Here is a 25,711-nt window from a genome sequence, read left to right as displayed (position 1 = left end):
CGCAGCACCCTCACCACGTCCTCCCCAGCAGAACCCCTCAGTGCCCATGGGCACTCAGCGCCCCAGCAGAGCCCACCTGCTTCTCCACTTTGCCCAGCCGCCCCATCATGCTGGGGTCCTCGGGCAGCTCCGCCTCGGTGGGGCCCTTGGTTCGGTCCTTGTCTGTGATGGGCGGGCCTCGGCCCACAATCTGGTCCACTCTGCCGAGAAGAGACCCCCAGCATGAGTGGGGGGCATGTGGCGGGGCCGAGCACAGCTCCCAGGGCCCCGGGCGCCATGTCTCCGGCCCCCCGTGGTTCCATTCCAGAGCACATGGGCACATTAGCGAGGAGTAAAGTGAAAGGAATCAGGTCTGGGCCAGTCACCCCTCCCAGCACCCCTCTCAAGCTAGGGTGCCCAAGCCAGCTGGCCCCACGAGATCGGGACAAGCCCAGTCCCTGCTCATTCCCCCTCCTGCCATCAGTAGTCACTGTCCTGACTCAGCCACCAAGGGCAGAGGGCCTACAGGGTACAGAGCCAGGGGCTGGGCTACCCTGAGACCCTCCTCTATTCCGGAAGGCACCCCCACCCCACCCTTCCCACCCCGCAGCTTTACTCCTACATAATGTGCCGCTGAGAAGGGTCAGCCGGGCAGAGCCTGGCAGGGGCAGAGCTCACTGTGTGAGTAGGAAGGAGGGGAAGCAGGAGGCGGGAGAGCCCGGCTCCATGCATGGGCCGGGAGGGTGTGGGGCAGCCGGAGCACACACGGACCAAGGATAGATGGAAAGACAGAGCTGGTGATCACCAGAGAGCGTGTATCTCAGCCACTCACAGCTACATCTGTGCTGGTGTGGGTGTGCCAGCCAGCTTATGTAGAAATATGCATGTGCACAAGTGTGTGTGTGCACCAATGAGCTTATGTAGGAGTATGCTTGTGTACAAGTGTGTGTGCACCAGCGAGCTCATGCAAGAGTGTGCTTGTGAATGTGTGTGTGCCAGTGAGCTTATGCAGGTGTGCTAGTGTACAAGTGTGTATGTGCCAGGGAGCTTATGCAAACATGCTTGTGAATGTGTGTGTGCAGCGAGCTCATGCAGGAGTGTGCTGTGCCCAAGGGCACTGTGCATGTGTGTGCACAAGTGTATACAGTAAATCCCAGCAAGCCCACTGGTCTGCCCTAAGAAAGGTGACTTCTGCCCTCAGGCACTGTGAGGTGTCACCTCACAAGGCTCCCAGGTGGCCCTTGAAAGGAGCTGCAGGGCTCTGCGGCCCCTAGGAAGCGCCCAGCAGGGCTCCTGCCCGGCCTTGGCTAAGCAGGGCTTTGAGTGTGGCCAGGTGAACAGCCTGGACAGACGCCAGGCCCTGTATGGCCTCACCCTCTGCTGGGTCTGGGGAGCTATCTTCCAGCTGTGCGAGGGCAGCAAGCCCCTGGTGTCCTTGGGTGAGCCCCCTCCGAGGGGGCTACGCAGTCCCCCAGCCTCAGTGCAGCCCGCATGCTCCCAGGCTCATGCACAGGCTGGGCCATGCACAGTGCGGTATGGGCTCCAAGCGGACATGGAAATGGGGGGACTTTGGCCTTTCTGGGGTCAGCATGATCCAGGCACAGCGCTCACCACCTCCGTCCATGCCACATGACGCCGCCAGCCGGCTCTTTGTTGGGACCAAGGCCAGGCCCGCCAAGGCAGACACCAGGAGGGGCCTCTGGGGAGCATCCTCCCCCTCAGCCCTGCCCCGGACTCCCACTCTCTCCCCTTCAGCCCTGCCCCGGACCCCCACTTTCTCCCCCTTAGCCCTGCCCTGGACCCCCTCTCCCCCACACAGCGGGTGCTGGGTGGGCATGTGGCTAGTTGCAGTGAGGTGAGGTGGCTGGTCAAGGTCTGGATCACAGTAGGACCTGCTCCTGCTGACCTACCGCCAGCTGCCCCCCTCCCCCCAGCCAGCAGCTCCTCCTCCATTGACAGGAAGGCGCGGCCACACTGCATGGGAGGGAAAGGCATCCACCCGGAGGTCACCCAGCCAGCAGACACATGGACCTCAGTGCAGGGCAACTCTGCCCTCGTTTCCTCATGGACACCCGTGGCCCTAGGCGGGTGTCACTGGTGTCCACAGCGAGGAATCTGGCTCCCTAGAGGAACCGCTGGACAGCCGAGCTCTCCTGAAGCCTCCCAGCACAGTGGCCATCCTGGGCGGTGAGCAAGGCGTGCGTCGTGTGGCCTGGCCTGGAGGGCCGGTGACAAGCGGTCAGGGCGTGTCCTAACCTAGGAGAGTACTGGGGCGACTCTCTCGGAGGGCCCGTGGGTCCTTTGGTGGGGTACTTCTTGTGCCGGGGAGTTGAAGGGGGCGGGGGACCCACAATCATATCTATCCTGGCAGCGTGAACAAGAGAAAAGACACCAGCAGACGTGTCATGGAGGAAGCCGCACGGGACAGCACAGCAGGCCGAGTGGACACCCAAGGGGGTGTCCTGCAGGCCTGCTCCCTGCAGGCCTCAGCGCCACCTTGCTGACCTCATCCCGGCCCAGTGTGTCCAGTGTTCAAGCCAAGCGTTGGCTGCGGAGGGGCCACAGCTGCCCGCCCCCCATCACAGCTGAGCCACCAGCATGCAGAGCAGGCCCGGGTGTGCAGCACCCCCAGACCACATGTGGTCCACAGAGCACAGGCCATCCTAGGCCCCGGGGCTGTTTGTCTAGTGGGTCTTTCCAGAGAGGACGAGAGAGTACTGGGCGCAGGAGAGCCTGCTGGACGAAAACAGCTGCCGTGAGAGACAAGAGAGACGTGGGGACATGTGCGGGGGGGGGGGGGGGGGGGGGGGGGGGGGGGGGGGGGGGGGGGGGTGTTAGGGCAACACCAGAACGTTCTCTCATACACGCATACACACGTCCTCATACATGCCCATACCCAGGCACCCACACACACTCCCTCATGCGCACACACACACAGGCGTGGCGCCACATGCACAGCCAGCGTTCAAGACTAGCCAAGCCTGTGAGAGGTGCTGAGCAGGGACGGCCCAGCCTTCACCCAGGAAAGCAAAGGGCAGCTCTCGGGTCTCCTGCCCGATGGGAACAGCTTATAGCTGAGAGAGGCCCTTCCCTAGCACCAGAGGAGCACAGAGTGCAGGCTCCCAAGGGGGCACATTGACCCCGCCGCAGATCCACCACAGCCCCTTAGATACCTGCCTGCATGTGCAGTCACACCTGTATGGGGGCTGAGGAATGAACACCACATGTGCTCACAGTGTGCATGACCCGCACTTGTGTGCACAACTGGGCACACACCCTGACTGCTTGGCTGCTGCAGACACAAGAGCCAGTCTTGGATATTCTTCCTACCCAGCGTCCTGCCCAGTAAGTGGGACTCCCCTGAACAAGCAGGTGGACAGACACCCTGCTGCCCTGAAAGAAGGGGACATGGTACGTGACCACTGCTGGTGGGACCACCAAAACCTAAGGTTTCACCTCAGAGAAGCCGCTCCAATCACAACAAACAGATGCACACAGGCATGGCACATATATGTGCACACACGCGCAAGCATAATATGCTGGTATATGTGTGCTCATGTGTGTGGACACATGCTTAACTACACACAAACACAGGCACACAGAGAGATGACTACACTCACATACCTGTAGTAAACATGAACGGGTAAACACACGCGCACCATATCACACCATTGTGCATGTACACATGTGCTCACACATGACAGACAGACCTGTGTACACACATGTATGAGAGGTTTTCCAAAAGTTGGTGGGAAAATGAGGTGATTAATGGGGAAAAAATGAGACAGATAATGAATGTCTTGAAACTCCTTTGCACAACACAGTCATGTTCTCATGTATGTACACGTGTGCATACACACACTGGAAAGCACACATACACAGTCGTGCACACAGTGCATCCATGTACACAGACACACCTGTGAGTCTACAGGCATACCCTCACACATACACACAATGTGCACACACAGCTACACTTGTACACACAACTGGACCTACATACACGTACGTGTATAGAGAGCTGCACACAGAGCAGGTGTGATCACACATGTACACATACACACGCGTGCACATGCACACACAACGTACATGTGTGCGCGCACGGGGCAGAGAAGAGGGACACGGACACATTGACAAATGAGGCAGAAGGCCGACTGTGGCTGCAGGGGCCGGGCAGAGTGGTGGGCAGCAGCGAAGGCTCACTGCCACACACGCCCGGCCCTGTGCCCTCCTGCCCCATGGCCACACTGCACGCCCCGGCGCCTGGCCCGCCTGCGACGTGGAGTGGCTCCGGGCCAGGTGGGGCCCTTGCCTGGACTGCAGGTTCTTGATGCGGGACAGCATGTCGAGGTGACCGGCAGAGTACTGCTCGATGACATCCATCACATCGTAGGGCCGAAGGCTCTCCTTGAACTTCCGCTTGGACACGAGGAACCGCATGACACTGAGGGGGCAGAAGTGCAGGTGAGCCCATGGGGCCCCCAGGCCACGCCTACTTGTGTGCCTCCGACCCTTGGTGTGGTGGGGGCCACAGGACCAGGCTGCAGAGGTCAGCAGTCCCCTCTGACACCCGCAGTCCAGGCAGGTCCCTCATGGTCCCAGAACCCCCAGCCACCTCACCCCAATGTCCTCCCTTGGGGGGCTGTGGAAGAATGCCAGCATGACCCCTTTGCAGCATGTGTTCCCCCCCCACACAAGCACCCCAGTCCCAGCAGACACAGGGAGCCTGGGCAGGGCTGTGGCCCACCCACATTGGCTCAGCAGGCCCCTGACTCAGCTTTGAGACCCAGTGGCCAACAGATGAGGCAAGAGTCTCCAGGCCCCCTCCCTGGGGCCCCTCAAAGCTCCCTTTTGATCCCCTCTTTTGACTCCCCTTGGGCCCTGCCCCCTCCCAGTCCTTGCCCTGAGCACAGCAGCTGCCACTCACCACACAGCTCGGATGCTGACTTTGAGCCCGGGGGTCAGGTCCTCGGTGACGAACTCACAGTTGCAGCTCTTGTTGTCCTCCACAGCGTCCTCCCCAGGAAGGCTGGCTTCTGGGTGGAAGGACACACGGTCTGTGAGGGGAGGGGGGCCCAAGGTGGGCTATGTGGACAGAGGGCCTTCCACCCCCACCCCCTGCCAGGATGGGGTCTGGCTGGTGACAGTAGCAAAGGACATTCCGGCCCAAGGGCGGGCTCAAAGGCTGGCCTGGTCACAGGGTGGCGTCCAGAGGCTGGCCACTGCCCACTGGAGCAGACCTGGCGACCCACCTTCGGAGTTCTGCCTGGAAGCCGCACCCTTAATGCGGAAGGCCTGCCGTGCCCGGCTGCGGTCACCGAAGCTCCAGCTCTTGGGCACCTTGCTGGGACTGTCCTCCAGGCTCTGGTCAGCGCTGGGCGACCGCCGCACCGTCGGGGCCTGAGGGGACCCCTTCCCCTTGGCAGCCATGCCTCGGGGGCTGGAGAAGACACGGTCTTTCAAACTGACCTTCTGACTGCTCCAGGGTGATCACGTGCGCAGGCAGGCAGACAGACAGACAGAGACAACAGGAGAAGTCATTGGGAGACCAGGAGCAGCCGAGGCCCAGAGCAACTGCCCCGAGACTCAGGGGCGGGGGAGGCAGCGCCTGGCTTTCAGTCACTTCCTGCAGCCCTGAATGTCTGCCTCCCCCCTCCCAGACACCCCCACAAGACAATCCCCACACTCCCTTCTCCCTTGTACTCATGCCCCGACGTCAGGAGAGGAGGCCCCAGCAGGGACCCCAGCAGAAGCTGCTGGTCCAAGCAGCCTTGGATGGCAAATTCTGGGCGGAGAGATGACACAAGGCACGCGCTGGCCTGCAGATTTGTTGCCAAGGGGACCCATCTCAGGTCCCAGAGTGGAGTAGTCCTCTGCCAAACAGGACACACTGATGGCCACAGAGGGCTGCATGGAGTCCCTGAGCTGGGCACTGGGCGGCAGGAGAGGCAGTGTGGGCCTGACTTCCTCTGCCAGCTGTGGCCAGCCACACCGTGAGGCAGAGGAGTCACGTGACTGAGGGCTGTGCTTCCCAGACCGGCCCCAGTGGTCTTCCTGTCCTCAGCTGGGCGCCTTGGGACCTGGCTGACCACCGAGGCAGCCAGGAGAGAGGGACAGGCCCCAGCACATTGGTGGGGTGCACTGTGGACATGGCCCCCGCCCGGCTGCTGTCCGTGACCCAGGAAGCATCGGGCTCTGGGGCCCAGCAGCCACCAGCTCCCTGCCACTGAGCTGTTCCCCCTCTGCCCAAGAGCTGCCCAGGGAACATCCCGGCCGCCCACAGGACTCCTGGCCCACTTTCTGTCCCAGAGAGACCAGCCTTCCAGAACAAGGCCCCTCATACCCCAGCCCAAGGCCCAGCTCCTGACCCCAACATGGGCCCCTTGCTCAGCAGGTGCCCAGGCCCACGGCCACTAAGGGAGAACAGGCCTGGGGCCCCCATGTGCTACCACCAGGGGCCAGCTCTCAGGACCCTAGGCCCCAGGTGTGTGTGTGTGTGTGTGTGCCTGCCTTCTGGGAACCCTAGGCCCCAGGTGTGTGTGTGTGTGTGTGTGTGTGTGTGTGTGTGTGTGTGTGTGTGTCAGGGGTAAGGGGGCAGTAGGCAGCCCAGCTTGCTCCACTTGGCAAAGCAGGGGTTTCCCCTGGGCCCTGTGTCTCCAGGGCCCCCAGCCCCTTCCCACTACCTAAAGCCAGGAGCTCCTGCCCCACCAAGACCGCCAGCTGGGACCTGGCCGGGAGGTGGATGTGGCCAGGAAAAGCCCATTGTCCAGACACTGCCCCTGCTGTCAGCAGGCTGAGGGCGATATGAGCACCGAGTCACCTACACCCCCTCCCCACCACCGGGCTCAGGCTCCTCCAGGGGACAGCCAGTGCCCCAGAGGCAGGACCCTGTGCCTCCCAGGCTGCCTGTGGGTGTCACACATCCTGACTCGCCCCCAGCCCAGGAGCCCCTCTCCCACCATGCTCCCCCCCACCTGCCCCCAGGCCAGTCACAACCCCAATGTGGCCATGACGACGCAGAGCTGACCACCACATCCCGGCCAGGGGTCCCTGTGGGTGTCTGAGGAGCCGCTGCTGCTGCAGCAGGCATGGGCCCACCCTGTTCTTGAGACTGGGGATGAAGACCCGTTCTCCTTAGACAGTGCCGGGGGCAACCAACAGGTGGCTGGACACACAGCCGGAGGGGATGCAGCTCTGTTGACATCTCCAAGAAGAGGGGCCCCAAGTCCGGTCATCTGGCTTCTGGCCGTGAACTGCCAAGTGTGGCCAGGAAAGGTAGGCTTTTGGGGGGCCCTGATGTCCCCCACTCTCCCTGCTCCCACTTCAGAAGCCTAGCCACTGGCCTCAGCCAAGGCACCACCCCACCTGGGTCTCGGTTCTGTCCCCTCTCAGGTTTCCAAGTGACCTCCCAGGGTGGGGACAAAGTGGGTGGATGGGATGCAGCCCTAGCAGGCAAGTAACTCCTGGAACCCCAACTTCCACAAGCAGCAGGACTGTGTCCCTGAAGGAGTGAGGCTGCTCTGGCCTGGCCCTCGGGCTCCTAGCTCCCACCGCACACCCCCCATCCCAACCTGCTGGCCCCCAGGTGTCCACACAGGTGGAGCTGTGGGGCTCCTGGCCTCACTAGGGGCTTCACGCCCACTCAAGTCCAGCACTCAGAGAAAGGAAGGAGCTGTCGCCTCTGGGCACCCAGGGCAAGCTGCCAGGCAAGTAACTCAAGCCTGCGGTCCAGATGGAACCAGGATGGGAAGGGACAGCCCAACTGTGAGAGGGGCCGTATTAGGAGAAGGGATGGGGTACACAAGACCGGCCTGACCCCTCTGCCCTCCACACAGACTGACCTGACCCCCGAGAGCCCCATCTGTGGCCTGAAAACCCCCACCCCCCTACCAAAACCCAGAGAAGCATGGCAGGTGTGCCAGGGCTCACGCAGGCCTCGCCCTGAGCGCCCAGGACCCAGTTCTGCCTCTGGGGCTGCCACGGCCCCACAAGCGTCAACCTCAAGACCAGCAGGCAGCGAGCAGAGAGAGTCCAGAGGACATCCTGGGGCGAGGAGAGGCCCTGGGCCACGTCCTCAGTAGAGAAGGTTCTGGAACATGCAGATGCGGGCCCACAAGCATGCTGGGTCCTGATGCCTGGCCCAGTGGCTGTTGGGACTGGCACCCACCAACCACATGCACATGGGCAGCTCCTGAACATTCTGGGTCCACCACAGGAAAGGGGGGCTGGCCAGACAGGGGCCACTGAGCAAGCAGGACAGTCGTGTCCACATGGGGGTAGGGGTAGGGTGGCAACAGTGGATGGAGGGAGACAAGGAGGGGGGTGAGGAGCCCACAGTGCAGGTGTGACCAGTCCTGGGGAGGGGGTGGGGGGGCCTGTGTCAGGAAGGGGGTGGCCTCTGGCTCTGTGTGTGTCAGGCGGGAGCTCTTGGAGCTGGCCCTGGCAATGGAGCGCCCCTCGGGGCACAACAGCGGTGCTGGAGGGATGGGCCCACAGGCCAGCCCCTCAGAGCCATCGCCAGGCTCCATCCTGCGATCAGCTGGGTCCTTCCCCGGGCACCCAGGGGGCGGGGCGGGGGCGGGGCCGCGCAGCCCCTCCCCATCCGGGACCTCCGGGAGCAGAGAGGGCGGGAGGGCAGAGAGCCGTGCAGCAGAGCCATCCGTGCGGGGTGCGCGGTACCTAGAGTGTCCAGGGCAGCATCCGCACAGGGACTCTCTGCTCGGGCCGCCTCTAGTGGAATGAGGAGAGCACAGTTAGGGTGCGGTCCGCGCCGGCCGGCCGGCTGGCGGTGAGGGGCCCGAGGCAGCACCCGGCGCCCCGGCCCTGCCCCTGGGGAGCAGCGAGCGAGCGAGCGAGCGAGCGAGCGGGCGGGAGCGCGGACGGCTTCGTGGGGGTCCTGCACCGGCCTGGAAAAGAAAAGAGGCCTCTATTTTTGGAGAGAAGTCCTGCTTTGTTCCTCCAAAAATACCTTTTCCTTCCAAAGGCGGAGTCGGGTCCGCGTCTTTCCGAGATAGATTATTGTTCGCTCCGATCATGCCAGCAAACCCGTAGTACATGCGCTGAGACCGCGCCGCGCCCGCCGCGCCTTGGGGCTGGCTTGGCAGCCGCACATTTCAGGAAGAAATGTGCCCTTGGGCCACGAAGCAGTGGGTGAGGGGTCCGCACCCAGCTGGCCCCACGAACACACCTGGTCCTGAGCAACGGCCACAATCTCGGAGAAGGGGCCAACACGGGGCCCTCCTGTGGGCTCATGGGGTCTCAGAGGACCCCCCCCTGCAGCACTCGCAAGAGCCCTGGGCCAGGTAGAAGCCTACTTGCAGGGGGCGGCTTCCTAGGAACGGGGGCGAGCGGGGCCAGCGGCTGGAGCATGGCCCCAAGCCTGACCTCCCCCAACCGCAGGCCATGGAGACCTCTCTGCTTCAGAGCAGTTGAAGCAAACATACGCAGCTCTGGACGCTGTTCCTTCCTCATTTCCCCAAACTGCCCTGTGTGGCTGCTTATGGTGCCCACAGAACCCTACCATGGCCTCCCTGCAGGGGACAGGTCTCCTTCCACCCTCGGTTAACCCCATGATGAGACCAGATATAGAGCACCCACCTACATTTTCCACCCTGGGGCTCAGTGGAAAGCTGCTGTCCCACCGCGAGTCATGCTGCCGTCCAATTCCGATGGGGGCCGTGTAGTTATGTGAATCTCTCCCCAGAGAGCCCCTTGGACCCACATGTCCTCCTCAAAATCCAGAATGTCTTCATTTTATTCAAAATGCCTTCCATGACTGAAAACACGTGGTTTCACAACTCTGCCTTGAAAGGCTGAACAGTAAGGGTGCCTGACCTGATGCTGCACATCACCTGTGCTGCCGCCTCCTGAATCCCACACAACCGAATGACCCAAGATGCACTTCCCAGGCATTCCTGTCAGCATGTTCTGCTGGTGGCCCACGCATGGCCCCTGAATGTGGCTGAGGGGCCATAAGGTTCCTCTCTGACCTCGAGCCCTTTCAGAGAGCTGCCAGGTGGCAGCACCTGGACAGAGGGCGCCTTGAGCAGCAAGGAGGCCATGGGGGAGGGGTGCCCTGGCTGCAGCTGCCCCTGAGTGTGACCCCACTGCCGAGGCTCTGAAGACCCCGCTTGGACATGCAGCTCAGCTTAGGTGCTTAGGGGCTGGCCGGACAAGGTGCTACCCTGTGAGAGGTTACCCAGGGAGGGACTGGGTGCCCCTCATGAATGGGGCTCATGACACTGAGGCATGGGGCCTAGACATTGCCCAGGACTGGACAGAACAGACACAGGGAGACACAGCCGCTGCTGCCCAAGAGGGGGCCCTCCAGGGCCGAGAGGACGGGGAGGTTGGGGGGGGGCCGGGGATAGGGGTAAACAAAGGGCCACTTGGGTCGAGACGAGATAGATCAGTTGACAGAGGTCCCCCAGCCCCTGCACAGAGTGACTCACCAGCACAGCCTCAGAGCTCGGTATCCTCTGCCCAGTGCCCACCTAGACCTGGGGCATCTGTGCCAACGGAAGCAGCACCATGTGCCCAGGTGTCCCCACAGTGGGGCCTGGCAGACTAGAGGCCTTCGCACCACCTTCCCCTCAGACTCTTCAGAACTGGGCTCCTGGGGAGACGGACATGGGACTTTCCACAAGGAATTCTAAGGGGGCACAGAGCACAGAACACCCCACAGAGGGCCCTATGGGAGGAAAAATGTAGAACTTCCACAGAGAACACTAAAAGGGACCAGGCACTGAACGCCCCACAGAGACCTCCGAGGGACAGACCACACACCACTTCACAGAGACCCCGAGGGAGAGGGTATAGAACATTCTACAGAGATCCCTGAGGGGGGAAGGGGACATAACCCTCCACACAGAGACCCCTGAGATGGATATGGGACAAAACACTCCACAGGGAGACCCTGGGGGTGGGGGTGCAGGGCACAGATCACACCCCTGAAAACACTATGGGCAGGGTTCAGAACATTGTGAAGAGATCCTGGCAGGAGACGGCATGGGACATTCCAGAGAGACCCCTAAAGGGGCCTAGGGCCCAGAAACCACAGAGCAGCCTGAAGAGGCTGGGCACCGGGCACAGACATTCCACAGAGACCCCTGGAGGGTCTGCGTCCCTCCTGGAGCCCTGCTTTCAGACTGCAGCCTCATCCCCACAGACAGAGCAGCATGACAGGGCCAGGGGCAGGACAGGGCAGAGAGTACGAGGCTTGAGTTTCCGTATGGGGGAGGGGGGGAGAGACTATGAAGAAGCTGTTGGGAAGGGGTTAAAGCCACAGGGCAAAAGCGGGGGGCCGGGGGTAGGGTGGGGGGAGCTGAGCAGGTATAGTAGCCAGGGGCTCTGGAGCTACCTCTCCTGCCCTATGAGATGGCCTCCCTCCACCAGGGGTCCTGCGGGCCCCCCACGAAGCCTGCCTGTGCACCCTGCTCTCTAGTGGACTTCCTGGATGAGTGTCAGGCTGGTGGCAGTGAAACTGATGACCCATCTCCTCGGCGCATGTCCCCCAACTGGGCGCACACTAACCCCCTCACCCCCCGCCTCACAGGTCGCTCCCCAGGCCCCAGGCCAAGGCGGCTAGTCACCACCACAGCACCGCTGGGAGCTCCCAGAAGCCTCTCAACTTCCAACCCAGGCTCAGAGTCCAGCCAAACTGGTCAAGTCAAGGCCCTGCCCCCTCTTTGGGTCTGGGGGCCAGGGGAGGGGGCAGTGTCATTCTGCATCTCCCCAAGCCACCTTAGGGAGAAGGAGGACAGGTAGGCACCATCCACTACCCAGGCACGTGGGCTCTGAGCCACTCAGAGACCCTCGAGGTCACACACAGGAGGATCTGTGTCCGAGCTGGACTTGTATTCAACACCAGGACAGGACATGGTCTCCGGATGGACTGGCCCACATGCTGCCTCCTCAGCCCCTCCTGTCTCCACACCTGACAGGCGGTCACCTCCCAACCACCCATGCGGACCAACTGGGGGCCCAGAGGAGCAGGCAGCACCCAACAGCTTCTGTCCACCCTGGCAAGGCCCAGGAGGATGGGGCCTGTCCACTATGGGAGCAGGGTGGGTAATGCCAGAGCTGGCTGAACAGATGCAGCCCCTGGTCCCTGACAGTCCAGAGACCTTCCACCACCCACCTGCTCTGGCTACAAGCACTGGGCCTCTGCCCACCTGGCCAGGAGGACAGGTGCCCGCTCCCAGCCTCCACCTTCACAGGCTAAGAGGTTGGACGGCATGACTGCACAAAGAAGCCCAGAACTGGCCTTGGAGTCGAGAGAGGGAGCCCATGGGAAGCCCCCTGACTGCCCAATCTCGGGCAGCAGCAAACGGGGGAGAGGTGATCAGGGACCTACGTCACCACCAGCCACGCTTGGACACAGACAGGCTCACGCTCAGACCTGGCCGCACCTGCGCCCTCTTTGGATCACGCACAGGCACGGGGCCCAGCTGTGAGCAAGCCCGGGAGAGCAGCGGGAGTGGGTACCGACCTGGGCGACAGCTCCGGCTGAGGCTCCTTCCTTTAAAAGAAGCATAGCGTTAGTGGGCAGCCACTGGGTCATGCAGCCAATGACCAAGGGAAGGGGCCTCCCTCACCCCTGCAGCCACCAAGAACCCACTAGGTGCAGCAGCCCCCTTGCACCTAACCACATCCCCACCGGAGGGGCTCCCACAAAGACAGGTTGGCACAGAAACTGGCAACCCACTCCCAAAGCCCCTGCCCTTCAGGGGGCACCATGGAGGTCAGAGGAGCCAGGGCCTGAGGGACGTGGCAAGAGGAAGCCACTTTGTGATATGACCCTGAGGTTGGGCGGCGCCCCTGCCTGCAGTGGACACTGCCTTTCATCAGAATACTACCAGTTCCACACGGGGAACACGTCAACTCCACAATCACTTTCCTGGACACACAAGGGACTGGTTTCCCCATCGTAAGTGAATGGAACTACATGGTGACACCATTGTCGGCAGCTTCACCACAGGCAGGCATGGGAGTGGGTGCCCCACATCTCCCTGAGCCGACTCCCCCCACCCTCACTTTCCTGCACCCTGCCTGTGTGTAGCACTAAGTGGAAATGAGGGATCATCCTCACGGACCCCCAGGGCATGTCCGGGCGGCCCTGGCACCCTAGGTGGACTGTCCGTGATCCCAAACACCAAGCCATCGTGACAGGGATGGCCCCACACAGGGACAGCCAAGGCGGCACAGGGACTTGAAACCTCCTTGGGGCTGGGCCCCTCGAGACAGAACCCCTCCACACCAGACTCCCCTCAGGATTGACGTCCACTGCAAAGAGGCCTGCCCAGCTCCCAGGACCACCACCCCTCCCCAACCGCCAGCCTCAGCCCATCTCTGCAGGCGGGACTCATGGGCCACCTCTGTCTGAGGGGCTCTCAGGAGACTGTGGGGCAGTTCCCCTACCAAGCGCCCTTCAAGCACCCAGCCCCCACCACTGTACCTCCGTGGGAAGGAAGGGGCCCGGCCCCACCCCAGCCCCGGGGGCGGCATAGACAAAGGAGTGGAGGGGTGAGACCCAGGGGCCGTGGAGAGCGCTGAGTCAGAAGCTCGCCTTCCTCTGCCCCACCCCACAGCGTCCTGGCTGCAAGAGGCAGCGCGGGCCCAAACGCAGGCTGGGGAGGGTCACGTGAGGCTAGGAGAGGGGCCTTCTAGGGGGAGGCTCCCCCCACACCCTCAGCTCCAGCCGGCCCTCCGCCCTCCCCGCTGGGTCCCCGCCTCCGCCCCCTCCCCTAGAGAAGGGAGAAAGCTCTTCCTCCTCCAGCCTGTCCCCTTGGGGATCCGCCCTCTCGCCCCACAGCACTGCCCTGCGCGCCCGCCCTCAGCTGGCCCCGCCCCAGGCTGGCCCCGCTGCGCTTGCCATGCTGCGCGGGCCAGTCCCTGGCTGAGCCCGCGTGGCTGACCTGAAGGCGAGGCCCGATTTGCTCTTGAGGTTCCGCAACAGCTCCAGCTGGTTCAGAGGCGGGATGAGCCTGGGGGAGAAGAGGGGAGGTCTCAGAGTCAGGGGGCGCACTCCCGCCTCTTACCTTGTCACCCCTGTGGAGTGGTTGCTAGTGGGATAGGAAGGGCCACCCGAGCTCAGGACCTCCCTCCTCGTGAAACTCCCCACCCGGTGACGAACAGGAAGCTGCAGAGGGAAGGGGTGGGACCTGGGCTCCAGCGCTCAGCACACCCTCTTCCCTGACACCAGGGGTATTGCCTTAAGATAGTCCCAACCTGTTTGGGGTCCTGGCCCCTCTCCACAGAGGCACTCTGCCAGTGGCAGGAAGGGACTGCTGGGCAGAAGGGCGTGCCCCAGGGACAGGCGAGCCTCTCCTGTCAGGCCCAGGTCCCACAGAGACTCCTGTGTGCTGACTGGTAATCTGCAGACAGCCCTTCCGCCCACCGTCAGCACTGGAGGGGCTCCGGGCAGCCTTGCGCCCTAGTGCCTGCTGACACTCACACCTGGTGCCTCAGTGCCTCCTGAGAGCCACTCTCAGGGGTCCTCTGGGCCCTGGCTCCTGAGACTCACCCCACACCTGCCCCCACTTTGCCTCTCGGCCCCGACTGGCGGAGGGGGTACCTCTGACCTGGGTGAGGGGGCGTCTCCCCTTTCCTCATTTTTCTCACCAGTCCATACTCCCAAAGCTTCGCCCCTCCCCCACAGACCTGCTACCCAGAGTCCCTGTGTCACAGCCTCCTGCCTCGCCCCTCCACCCTCCAGGCCCTGACCCTCCAGCCTCACCCTGAGGCCTCAGGTTCGCTCACACTCATGGCTCCCATGTCCTTCAGCACGGCCTCCACCAGGCCCCCACTGACTCAGGCTCTGCTTCTTGCCTGCCCTGTCCCCTTCTCCTCAGCACCCCTGACCAGCCTGCGGTGTCCCACCTCCACCTGCTAAGCCCTCCCCCTCCAAGTTGGCCCCTCCAAGGCCTGCCCAGGCTCTCTGGGCACTAGAGGCGTCATCAGACGGTGTGCGACCCCACACTGTGCTCCCAGCAGGCTGGCTACACGGCCCCTTTGCTGCCACAGATGCCGCAGCAGGGGCAGGCTGGGGGCCTGTGTGCCCCACATACACTTTCCCTCCCGGGTTAGCACGTCGAGCAGAAGCCCAGGACCAGTAAGTTAGTCAGCTCTGGCCAGGGCAACAGACCACCCAGGGTGCGGTCCAGCACCCTCCGGGTCACTGGGGTCATGAGTGGGGCCAGGGTTAAGGTTCCAGGGTGGAAACACAGGGTGAAAGCCAGACGGACATGCCGGGGGCCCTGGGCAGCAGCACTGAGGAGAGGGGCGGCCTGGCCGTGCACATACCACACACATGTGCATGCAGCCCTGCCCCACAGGGGACACCCGGTAGAGGATGAGGGGCGATGTGCCAGCGGGGAGCGAAGCAGAAGGGAGGTGGTCAGAGGGCTGAGGATCAGGGTCCCCAGGAAGAGGTTAGCACTAGCTTGGGGGCAGTGCAGGGGGACAGCGGACAGCTGGCCTCGGGAAGACAGCTCCTGCCGTAGGCCCCACAGGGAGCCTCCCCTGTAGTGGGACCTCTCACTGCTGGGGTGGCTCTCTGCAGAGAAGGTGGACAAAGGTCATCACCCCAATCGATGAAGAGCCTGCCACAACCTGAAGGAGTGCCTCCAATCTCTCACCCGCCAGCCGGCCCAGCACCCCGGGAACCCAGGAGTCAACAGGAGAAGGTGTTGGTGCCCACCAGCACCTGTGCCCCAGGGAAGGTCTCTGAGCACTGCAGCCAGCAGTCCAGGACAGAATGCAGGAGTATGGACCTGCTACCCACAGGCAGACCCGAAGGGAAAGCTCAAATGGGCATGAAAGGGTGTCTACTCTGCATGTCACTGGGGGGAGAGGTCCTGAAGTGAGGACCACTGTGGCTGAGGTGAAGCTTCCTGTAGCCCCCACCCCCACCTTCAGGGGAGAGCCACCTGGCGCAGGCACACTCACTGGAGCAGCAGGAAGGAGCCAAGGGGCCACCCTGCTCCTCTCTGCCCTGAGAGGGTAGGGGGCCCACAGCAGGAGAACCCCCACATGGACTGGGGGAACCCACAGAGGGAGAAGCCCAACAAGGTCCCTGAGGTGCACCCTATATAAATTGGGGGACCCCATTGAGGGAGAGCCCTGGAGGGCCCTGAGGTGTACCCAACACGGGTTGGGGGACCCCACAGAGAGAAAACCCCAACAGAGGCCCTGAAGTACACCCCACATGGGCCAGGGTACCCTACCAAGAGAGAACTGGAACCAGTACCCAGAGGTGCACCCCACACACCTCCATGGCCCCAGTTGTCCTGCCCAAAGGGGGAAAGTTGATCCTAGTTTAGGAAGGGCCCTTGCCCCCAGACTTGGGCCCTTAGGTAGGACTGCAGACACCTCACCTGGCCGCTTCAGCTTCCCCCTAAGTGGGACGGTGGGGGTAAGGGGGGGAGGGGGAGGGGACTGCAGAGCCAGACTAGCCAGACTAGACAGGGGGAGAATGAAAGCAAGGAGGAGCAGGAAAAAAGGGGCCCAGGAGCCAGAGGCAAGTCGTACTGGGGGAGGGATGAGGATTCAGGGAAGGAGGGTCCCAGGAGAGGCAGGGAGGCACCATGAGGTCCGGGGCAGGGTGTCAGGGCCAGTAGCCTTTGGCCTGACCGCCCAGCAAAGGTGGCTGTGAAGAGACCACTGACCGGGCCAGGGCCAAGGTCCCCAGAATCCCAACAGCCCCAGACAGAACGAGGGGCCACACCACACGGCTGTTCACAGATGACATGCATTCCTACCTGGAGGCCCCGTAGGTTTGGGTTTGAGAGCTTTTCACGTGTGTTCACACACACACACAAAGGGAAAGAAGGGGAGTTTTAAAAAGAACGGGGTCAGAGAAAAGAAACGGAAAAAGGAATGGAGGAGAAGGGGGGACAACAGAACGGAGAGAATTAGCTGGGCGGCCTGTCCACGGCTGTGACCGGAGCCCAGCACCCTCCCACCTCACACAGCCTGTCGCAGGGCTCCAGGGCCCAGGGTGGCTGGTGGGGGGATGCTGAGAGGGGGAGGGAGCCACCAGGACAGCTGGTGCCCAGCACCCTCTTCCTGGGGGACTCACCCCTACAGGGGCATGCACACAGTAAAGTGAAAGGGGGTCTCAAGACCCTGTCCCCAGCCTGAGAAAGCCCCAGCAGAGCTCTGCGCCACCCCCACCCCACCCCCACTGCCCATGTACGAAAGCTGCAGGTATTACAGAAACCTTTGAAAAGAGGGAACCCTAGTGCCCACCCCAGAGGTGCCTGAGTCCAGCACAAGACCAGAGGAGGCCCAAATCCTGAGCAACAGTGTGCCAAGGCCAGCTGACCACGTGTCCTTGTGAATCAGGAACCTGTGCAGAAGCTTGGCTCCCACAGGCCGGCTTAGACCTCCTTCACCTGGGGTCTCTCTGCTGCCTCCTACTGGGGAGCCTGGGCTTTCTGTAGCCTCCTGCTCCCAGCACCCCTAGTGTGCCTTGGACAGGGCTCAATCTCCTCAACAACTCCCCCCCTTCAGGGATCCTGGTCCCCTGGGGCTTGAGGGTCAATCCCTGACATTGTTTAAGCTCCAGGACCTGCCGGGAATGACCCTGGCCAGTGTCCAGAGCAGAGGAACCCCGGGGCTCTGGGGAGGGGACGGGGCTGTCTTGTCACGCTGCTACAGTAATACAGGACACAGCACACAGCATAGGACACCAGCCAGGGCAGCAGCCTGGCAGTGGGGACACCACCACAGCACAGGAAACGAAAAACAGAGGCAGTACTCAGAGTCCACCATCAAGACCCTTTACGGAAAGTGCACGCATTGTAAAGGAAGAAAATTAAAACCGTGAACAACAAACAAAAAATAGCCTTGGAACAAATGGACACAACACAACCAGTGCTCCAGTCGCCACAGGGAGGGCTGAGACTTGAGCCACGGGGCGCCGGGCCTGGGGTGCGGGGCAGTACCTGTACATAGGCACAGTCATGGTGCGCTCGTAGTACTGCCAGGTGGAGTGCAGGTCTGTCCGCGAGAGGTTGGTGGCGTAGAACCTCCAGGCAGACTGCAGAGGGGACACGGAAGGGTGAGCAAGTTCCCCTCCCTCACAGACCAGGACCAGAGTGTCCTGAACCAAGAGCTGCCAGATGCATGCACTGCATCAGGCCACCTTTGAGACCACCCACTGGCCATGGCCAGCAGGGGATCTGAGGGAGGGGCAAGAGCCTGCAGTCAGCTTATCCCATGGCAAGTGCCCTGGTGATGGTCACAGTGATATTTCTTTCCTTCTGTCTACTCCTGTGGACTTCACACTGACTGATTTTCTGCTGCCAAGCCATCCTTGCATCCCTAGCGTAAGCCTCCCTTGCCCCGGGGTTGGCTGATCTTGAATATTGCTGCATACGGCGTGTTAGTCTCCGGTTTTCTCGTGGTGGTTTTGTCTGGCTTTAATGTCAGTGTGACCTGGCCCTCAGAGAGTGCTTCCAAGGCGTTCTTTCCCTCTCTGGGTTTCGGCAAAGAGTCTGAGAAGGATTGGCACAAATTCTTCTTTAAATGTTCGGTGGAGCTCGTCAGGGAAGCCATCTGGTGCTGGGCTTCCCCTTGTTAAGAGGCATTGTTCTTATTGACTCAACCACTACTTGTTAGAGGTCTACTCAGCTTTTCCACTGCTTCTTGAGTCAGTCTTGGTAATTTGTATCTTTGTAGGAATTTGTTTTATTTTGATGTTGTTACCCATGGTACTCTCTTAAAATACTTTTTGTTCCCATAATGCCCCCACTAGTGGTTGTGAGTTGGAATGCTAATCACAAGGTCAGCAGTTCGAAACCACCAGCTGCTCCACAGAAGAGGCTTTCTATTCCCATAAAGAATTACAGCCTCAGAAACCCAGAGGGCAGGTCTACCCTGTCCTGTAGCATCGCTATGGGTCAGAATCAGCTCCATGCAGTGAGCTTGGTTTGGTTTATTCTCAATCAAAGGAGCCCTGGTACCACAGGTCAGCAGTTTGAATCCACCAGCAACCCCAAGGAAGAAAGATGAGGCTGTCTGCTCCCATAAAGATATATAGCCTCAGCAAGCCCGGGGGGGGGGGGGGCAGTCCTACTCTGTCCAAGTGGATGCGTAAAAGGGGCTTGTGAGTGTGAACCGGCTTGGCTGTGTCAGGTGTGTTGGTCTGTGCACAGAGAACCACTCCGGAGGTCATCGACCTGCCCTGTCCTCTCTGCTCCAGGCCAGACTCAGCCCTGGCTGCCTTGTCTTTCCAGCTCCTCCGGGTACACAGCTCGATGCTTATGTGCAGCCTCCCTTCCTTCACTGAGGCCCACGGGGAGCAGTTTCTTTGAGAGCCCCGCTGCGTCGTGCTTTTAACTCGTGTCGCTGCACTTTTCTGATTCCGTTCGTAATTTCGTCTTGGGCCTGTGAGCTGTTTAGGGGAGGCTGTTCTCCGTCCAAGTGTCTGCGAATTGTCCAGGCCTTCATCTGCGCTGCCCTCTGGGTTCATCCCACTCTGCCGGAGGAACGCTGTGTGACTTCCATGGCCCACACGTGGAGCACCTGGGAGAGCCACCCAGGGCGCTGACACCAGCCAGTACTCCGCTGACAGGTGGCACATTCTGGGCACGCCCGTCAGGTCTGGCTAGCTTCTAGTTGGACGCAAGTCTTTCTCGTCTGTGTGTCTCATGTGGACAGCGGGATGTGGCGTCTCCCTCAAACACTGCTCAACTCTTTCTGAGCAGTGTTTGCCAGCCTCGGTTCTGCCAGCTGTGGGGCTCTCTTGTTCCACAGCGTAGGTTTGGGATTATGATGTATTCCGGAGGGCGGCCCTTTTGTCATCAGGCGACATCCCGCTGTTTGTCTTGCCAGTCACTTTGTGTGGAGTTCCTGCGGACGCAGGTGTAAGCACTGGATCCTGGGGAAGAAAAGCACCCCCAGCCATGCCCCACCCCAGCGGACACCTGAGGACTGTCCAGTTCCTTCCCTTCATACCTACAGGCTCCACCTTCCCATTCCCATAGGCAGTCTGTCTGTCTGTCTGTCTGTCTGTCTGTCTCGTGGCTCATTTGGAGACACCCCATCAGGCTTCCGTTAGGGTTCTGTCCTGGTTCCTGGAGCACAGCTGAGTCGCTGGGTCTGAGAGCTCTGTCCAGGAAAGCCAGTATCTGGGTTTCCCTCAGAGACAGTCGGCAGTGAGGAGCCACCACAGAGACCACGCGAACATCCACGCCCAGACTTGTGGGGGCCCTTGGCACGCCTGAGCAAGCCTCCTCTGGCTGGTGGTCCAGGAGCTTCACGTGGGAGGTCCCCCTGCCAGAGCCAGCAGTGACACTGGAACAGCCAGGGAGCCTGGGACTTCTGGTCTCTTCACTCCTCCAGCCCCACCCAGCGGCAAGTCTGGGTTCCTGGCCAGCATGGCTCCTGATCCAGGCTCCCCAGAGGAAGTGATCGTCAAAGGCCAGGAGGACTCTTGGACCCAGCACTACAGAAGCCTTGCCCCAAGGAGGCCGAGAATCCCCTCTGAGCCCCAGGTGGCCCTGGCAGAGAAGCGGGCAGAGCCCTGCTGGAGGCTGTGCGCCCGCTGGCTGCCTTTGGGCTTCGGACTGCTACATGGGGTCAACCGTTGGGACCAGGGGTCCGAGCACCTCCTTGGTGTTAGTGTGATGTTAGGGCTCATGCATCCTTCCCGGCACACCTCTGCCTCAGCAAAGGAGATGTCCAGAGTGTTGGTGCCCCCTGGCTGGACAGGTCAGGAGCAGGGGGCATGATGGTGCTGGCCTGTATGGCTCCCAGAAGCTTGTGGGAAGGACAGCACAGGGTCCATGGCTTAGGGGAGCTCAGAGGAGGGACAGCCCCAGGCCCATGGCTCAGGTGATCTTGGGGCGCAGCACCTATGGTTCAGGCGCAGGTCAAATGGCACACCTCCATCAGTGCAGTGGGTCACTTTCTGAAGGCTTTTCCCAGTCAGCATGGTCTTGTGGCTCTCAACAGATAACTGGGTTGGATTGTGCAAACAAGGTGTCAACAAGAGGACTGGAAGGCTACTCATAGTTCAAATGCAGATAAGGTGTATGGAATCCTAGTGAATGGATTGGTCCGTTTTGCCAGCACACTGGGCTGAAAGGGAGCAATCCTCAAGACAGGGAGAAGTGTTGGGAGCAGAAAACGGCCTTGGGCTGAAGTCCCTGAGCTGAGACCTCTTAGACCAGGAGCCAGAGAGAGAAACACCACAGGAGAACCTGATCGGCTGAGATGGTGCAGTGGGCAAGGCAATGAGAGCAGGTGGGGTGCCCTATGGAGCAGGAGGCCACTGGGTGTGGTACACCTCTGGGCGCTCACTGAGGAGCCAGCCTGGCTGACCAGAGCTGATCACCTTTGGGCTACGGCTTACTGCTGGAAGAATAGCCGGGCACTTGCTGCTGGGAGGGGTGGCTGGGGACACTCCCTGGGATGTTTGAGAGATGGGCTGTGTAGCCCCCAACAGTGATGGCCCCTAAGCACCCCTGTGGGGTTCACCTCTCTTTTCTTGGAGGTGTCCATGCTCTGGCATCCTCATTACCCTGCCCTGCCCCTGGGAGGGTAGTGGGGTCACAGACCTGGGACCCCCACTTGGAGTGGTACCTACAGCCCTCTCTGGACTGACCTGGATCAGGCCGGCCGCGGGGTTCCGCCGCTTCTCAAAGTGCTTCTGCCGGTGCTGCTCCTGAACCTTCAGGGCAAAGCCAGAGCCCAAGATGCCCTGCAAGTCACCAAGGTCAGACAGTGTCCCGGGGCCACACCCCCAAACTCATCAGGATGACATGTTGGAGACCCCCTAGTCCCCAGCCCCAGGGCATGTCTGTCCCCTGGACTATGTCTCCTGTCTCTATAGGACTGATGGCCAGCATGACTTTTGCTCTGCTCAGAGATGGGAAGACCTCCTGGGGACCACCCAGACTACCCAACCTGCAGCCCTGCCCAAGGGTGAGGGGGCTCACCGCAGGGAGAGCGAAGAAGGAGACTCCGATGAGGGTGAACGTGGCCGCCAGGAGCCTCCCGTTCCAGGTCTGGGGGTACTTGTCCCCATAGCCAATGGTTGTCAAGGTGATCTGAGGACAGCAGGCTCCGGTCAGTGTGCTGCCCCACAGCACCACTCAAAGTGGCACAGAGGAGCACCTGCTGGGCACCCCATCCTCTAACCCTGAGAGGCAGGCAGGTGAGGGTGGGGTCACCTGGAGCAGGATGGACAGGAGGCCACCGCCAGCCCTGGAGGTCAATATCACCCCTGAAATTGTCCCAGAGCCCCCCCCCCCATCCCAGCCTGGGGGTGATTTGGAACCTCTGCCCATGTAACCGAGACAGGTGCAGGTCCCGCAGCCCCTACAGACTGGTGGAGCGATGGAAATCCCACCTCTCAGGGCTCAGTCTATGGGAGCACCGGTTAAACCTAGCAGTTAAACCCAGCCTGTGCGAGGGGGTTTGGCGGGAGAGTGAAGGTGCCTGGTGAGGGGTGTGAAACCACCCTGGAGGGGTGGTAAGCAGAGAGACAGACAGCCTAGTGAGGTAGCCTGGGAACCCAGGTCAGAGGGGCAGGGGGACCAGGGAGCATGGCTCACAGAGCCACACCAGGTGACCAGACATGCCAAGAGACCAGCAGGAAGTGGCCACAGTGGAATGGTGACAGTCTGCCCTGTGAGAGTGCCGGAGTGTTCTGAGGAGATAGGTGGGAGCTCTGAGGAGCCAGTGGTCTTGGCTTAGCTTCTTCTCCAGCGGTGGGATTACGGATAGGAGAGGGCCTCCTGGAGACAGGGGTGGGGGTGAAGTGGGAACTGGCCCCACGGGAAGGACAGGGGCCTGCTTTCCGGTACAGGCCAAATGCATCTCAAATACCCAGGCAGGCATTTAAAAACAAACAGACAAGCAAAAAGCCCAGGCGTCAGTGTTCGCATCACACTTTTTGCAGACCCCAGAGCTCAGAGCTGGGTTGCTTAATCCAGAACCTGGAAAGGGCTCCACCCACGGGGACAGCCCCGCCCCAGGAGAGGGATCCGCCCACAGGGACAGCTCCACCTCAAGAGAGCTCCGCCCCAGGAGAAGGGTCCGCCCACGGGGGACAGCTCTGCCTATGGGGACAGCCCCACCTCAGGAGAGCCCCGCCCACAAGGACAGCCCCGCCTCAGGAGCGGGCTCCGCCCACAAGAAGAGCTGGCAGTGGGGGGTTAGGGAGAGATCCGCCCACAGGGACCCAGGAGAGGATGGGCCACTCAGCTAGATCCCTCCACATCTGCACCTCCACATCCTCCCTGGTCACTCTGTCCCAAGGACCGTCCCTGCCAGCAGGGAAGTGCTGCTGCTTTCGGGTACAAGGTGGAGGGAGGAGCCCCGCCTGTTGGGGGTGACATGGCCCGGGTGACGTGGGAAGGACTCACCAGACCCCACCAGAGTGCATCCGCGTAGGTGTCAAAGTGGTCATTCTCGCCCTTCTCCGCCAGGTACACCAGGAAGGAGGCCAGGATGAGGCAGAGGAAGCCAATGTACCAGGCAGTGACCAGCTCCTGCGGGCCAGACGGACCGAGTCATCAGAGCTGGAGGCCTTCGGCTCCCAGGTCAGCAGAGACCCTTCGCCAGCCTCAGGAGGGGGGTCAGGCTCAGCGGCGGGCCTCGGGGGGTGCCAAGAGCTGCCCCTGGCCTGGGCGGAGGGGTCACCAGCGCTCAGAGCTAGAACTGCTGCTGGTTTGGCAGCCGGCCCCACTAGCCCCTTAGCTCCACGCTTAACGATAATGTAGAGCCCAGGCCAGGGGGGCTGTGGCAGGCTGCAAAGACAGTGACGGGTGACCCACCAGCTGTTAGTTCACAGACTGCCCACCCACCAACCCCCGACCCACCACATCCACCTGGAGGGGACCTCGCGGCCAGGGGCTGGGGACAGGGTGGGAGGAGAGGAGAAAGCTGTTCGAGCAAGCCAGGCCATCGAGGGGCAGGCCGTCTCAAGGGGCCTGGGCAGGAGGGGGCTTCCCTCTGGTGACCGTGGTGTGTGCAGCGGCGGCGAGGCTGGTCCACTGGACAGAAGCGCAAGGATCCATCGCACCCTTCTGTTGTGCCCCAGGATCCTGAGGACCAACCTGGGGCAAGTGGCTCCAGTCTGGGGCAGGTGAGAGGAGGCGCCTGGACGCCCGCCTGCTGGGCTTCCCGCGCACTCACCTTGCTGTGGGCGTAGACCACCGAGCCCAGCAGCTTCCAAGTGCCGCCCCTGCGGTCCATGCGGATCATCCGCAGGATCTGCAGGAAGCGCAGGCTGCGCAGCGCTGACGTGGCGAAGACGTTGCCCTGGGAGCCGGCGGCCAGCACCGCGATGGAGGCGATCAGGACCATGATGTCTGTGGGACACGGAGGGGCTCGTGGGTAGGGGCCGGGATCCTGGGGGCGGGGAGGGGTGGGGTACCGGCTAGACGCGCCTGGCAGAAATGTGCGCGGGCCAGCGGGTCACAGACAAGACTGATACTCCTGCTGCCTTGTCCATCCTTCCCCCACCCCCAGTGGTCCCGCCCTGCCCCAGCTCCCCGTGCCTCGTGTTAGGGGCCCGTGCCCCCTCCCCCATCCAGGAGTGGCCCCAGCCCAGCTCTCCCCGCCCACGTGCCCCCCTCCCGCGTCCCAGGCCCACGCTTGCCTATCACGCAGAAGGGCTTCCTAGCAAACTTGAGGCGCCCACGCCAGCCGCGGTAGCGGCAGCAGCAGCCAGCCGCCCAGATGCGCACCAAGTACTCCACGCCGAACACGACGATGGTGACAATTTCCTGCAGGGGGACCGCTCTGATCACGGACCTGGTGGGACTGGGCTGGGCTGGGCGCCTCAGGTGGCCCCAGCTGGTCCAGCCGCCCCTCCTCCAGAACCGCCCCCAAAGGGCGTGCCCAGGAATGGGCGGGGAGGGGGAGCTGAGTCCGCCTTGGGAGCCTGGGGGGCTCCCGTGAGTCAGCGGAAAGCAAGGTGGAGTATAACCTGAGCTGTGGGTGGGAGGGGTCGGGCAGGTATGGGCTGAAGGACCCTGTGACGTCACCCAGGTGTCAAGGATGAGGGTACCAGCTGTGGCCACCAGTGTCCAGAGCACCCTGACACGCCAGTGTCCAGGGATGCAAGGGGGTCCTGCCCCGGAGCACAGCTGCGGCTGAGGAAGGGGAAGGGGCAGAGGAGGCCGCCGAATGAGAAGCCAGGAGCAGTGAAGGCAGGGGGACCACCCACCAGGCATGTGCGTGTGCGTGCATGTCTGTGCGTGCCTGCATGTGTGACTGTACGCGTGTGCATGTGTGTGCGTGCTCGCAGCTCACCAGGATATAGAGGGCGCCCTCGGAGCTCTTCTCGTACTCCTTGATGGTGGAGAACACGGAGAGCACCAGGCAGGAGAAGACGAGCAAGAACCTGGAGGAGGGGCGGGGTTAGCCGGCAGGGGGCGGGGCCCAAGCCTCCCGCAGCCGTCCCCGCCCCTGAGCTGGGAAGAGCAGAGCTCTGAGGTAGCCGGTGGGAACAGAAGCTGCCCTTCTCTCCTGGGACCACCCTGCCCCCCGTCCAGACACGGGTCCGCGAAGCCCCCGGAGAGAGACAGACCGCCCCTCAGGTCTCTGCTGACCTCACTCTAGGCAGCTCCGAGCCCAGTCACGGGGGCTGCCTGTACCCCGAGGGCACGTACCCTCCATCTGTAATCCCTCTCCATTGCCTGGATTCAGCCCTGGTCCCTTCCCTATCCCGGCCTGCTCCTCAGGCCGCCTTCGTGGACCTGCCCCGGGATGACCC

General features: G+C 62.0%; 1 protein-coding gene across 1 annotated transcript in view; it reads right to left on the bottom strand.

Moving 5' to 3' along the window:
- KCNQ2 (potassium voltage-gated channel subfamily Q member 2) overlaps positions 1–25,341 on the bottom strand; it is a gene marked incomplete at its 5' end in the record, with an annotated part of 32,969 nt that extends 7,628 nt beyond the window's left edge. Inside the window, 16 exons of the mRNA XM_045296931.1 lie at positions 77–200; positions 2,236–2,343; positions 4,289–4,420; positions 4,904–5,033; positions 5,229–5,455; positions 8,656–8,706; positions 12,467–12,496; positions 13,893–13,961; positions 16,737–16,766; positions 17,925–18,019; positions 21,590–21,685; positions 21,924–22,034; positions 23,355–23,480; positions 24,127–24,302; positions 24,593–24,719; positions 25,249–25,341. Coding sequence (XP_045152866.1) covers positions 77–200; positions 2,236–2,343; positions 4,289–4,420; positions 4,904–5,033; positions 5,229–5,455; positions 8,656–8,706; positions 12,467–12,496; positions 13,893–13,961; positions 16,737–16,766; positions 17,925–18,019; positions 21,590–21,685; positions 21,924–22,034; positions 23,355–23,480; positions 24,127–24,302; positions 24,593–24,719; positions 25,249–25,341 — 1,725 coding nt within the window. The remainder of the gene's footprint in view (positions 1–76; positions 201–2,235; positions 2,344–4,288; positions 4,421–4,903; positions 5,034–5,228; positions 5,456–8,655; positions 8,707–12,466; positions 12,497–13,892; positions 13,962–16,736; positions 16,767–17,924; positions 18,020–21,589; positions 21,686–21,923; positions 22,035–23,354; positions 23,481–24,126; positions 24,303–24,592; positions 24,720–25,248) is intronic.
- Between the last annotated feature and the right edge of the window lie 370 nt (positions 25,342–25,711).

Source organism: Echinops telfairi, unplaced genomic scaffold (assembly GCF_000313985.2).
Source record: "Echinops telfairi isolate 266 unplaced genomic scaffold, ASM31398v2 ScPeMD7_7414;HRSCAF=8452, whole genome shotgun sequence".
In the NCBI taxonomy this organism is placed as follows: Eukaryota; Metazoa; Chordata; class Mammalia; order Afrosoricida; family Tenrecidae; genus Echinops; species Echinops telfairi.
Note: the sequence above shows the minus strand (reverse complement) of the source record. Positions and strands in the feature narration are given on the sequence as shown.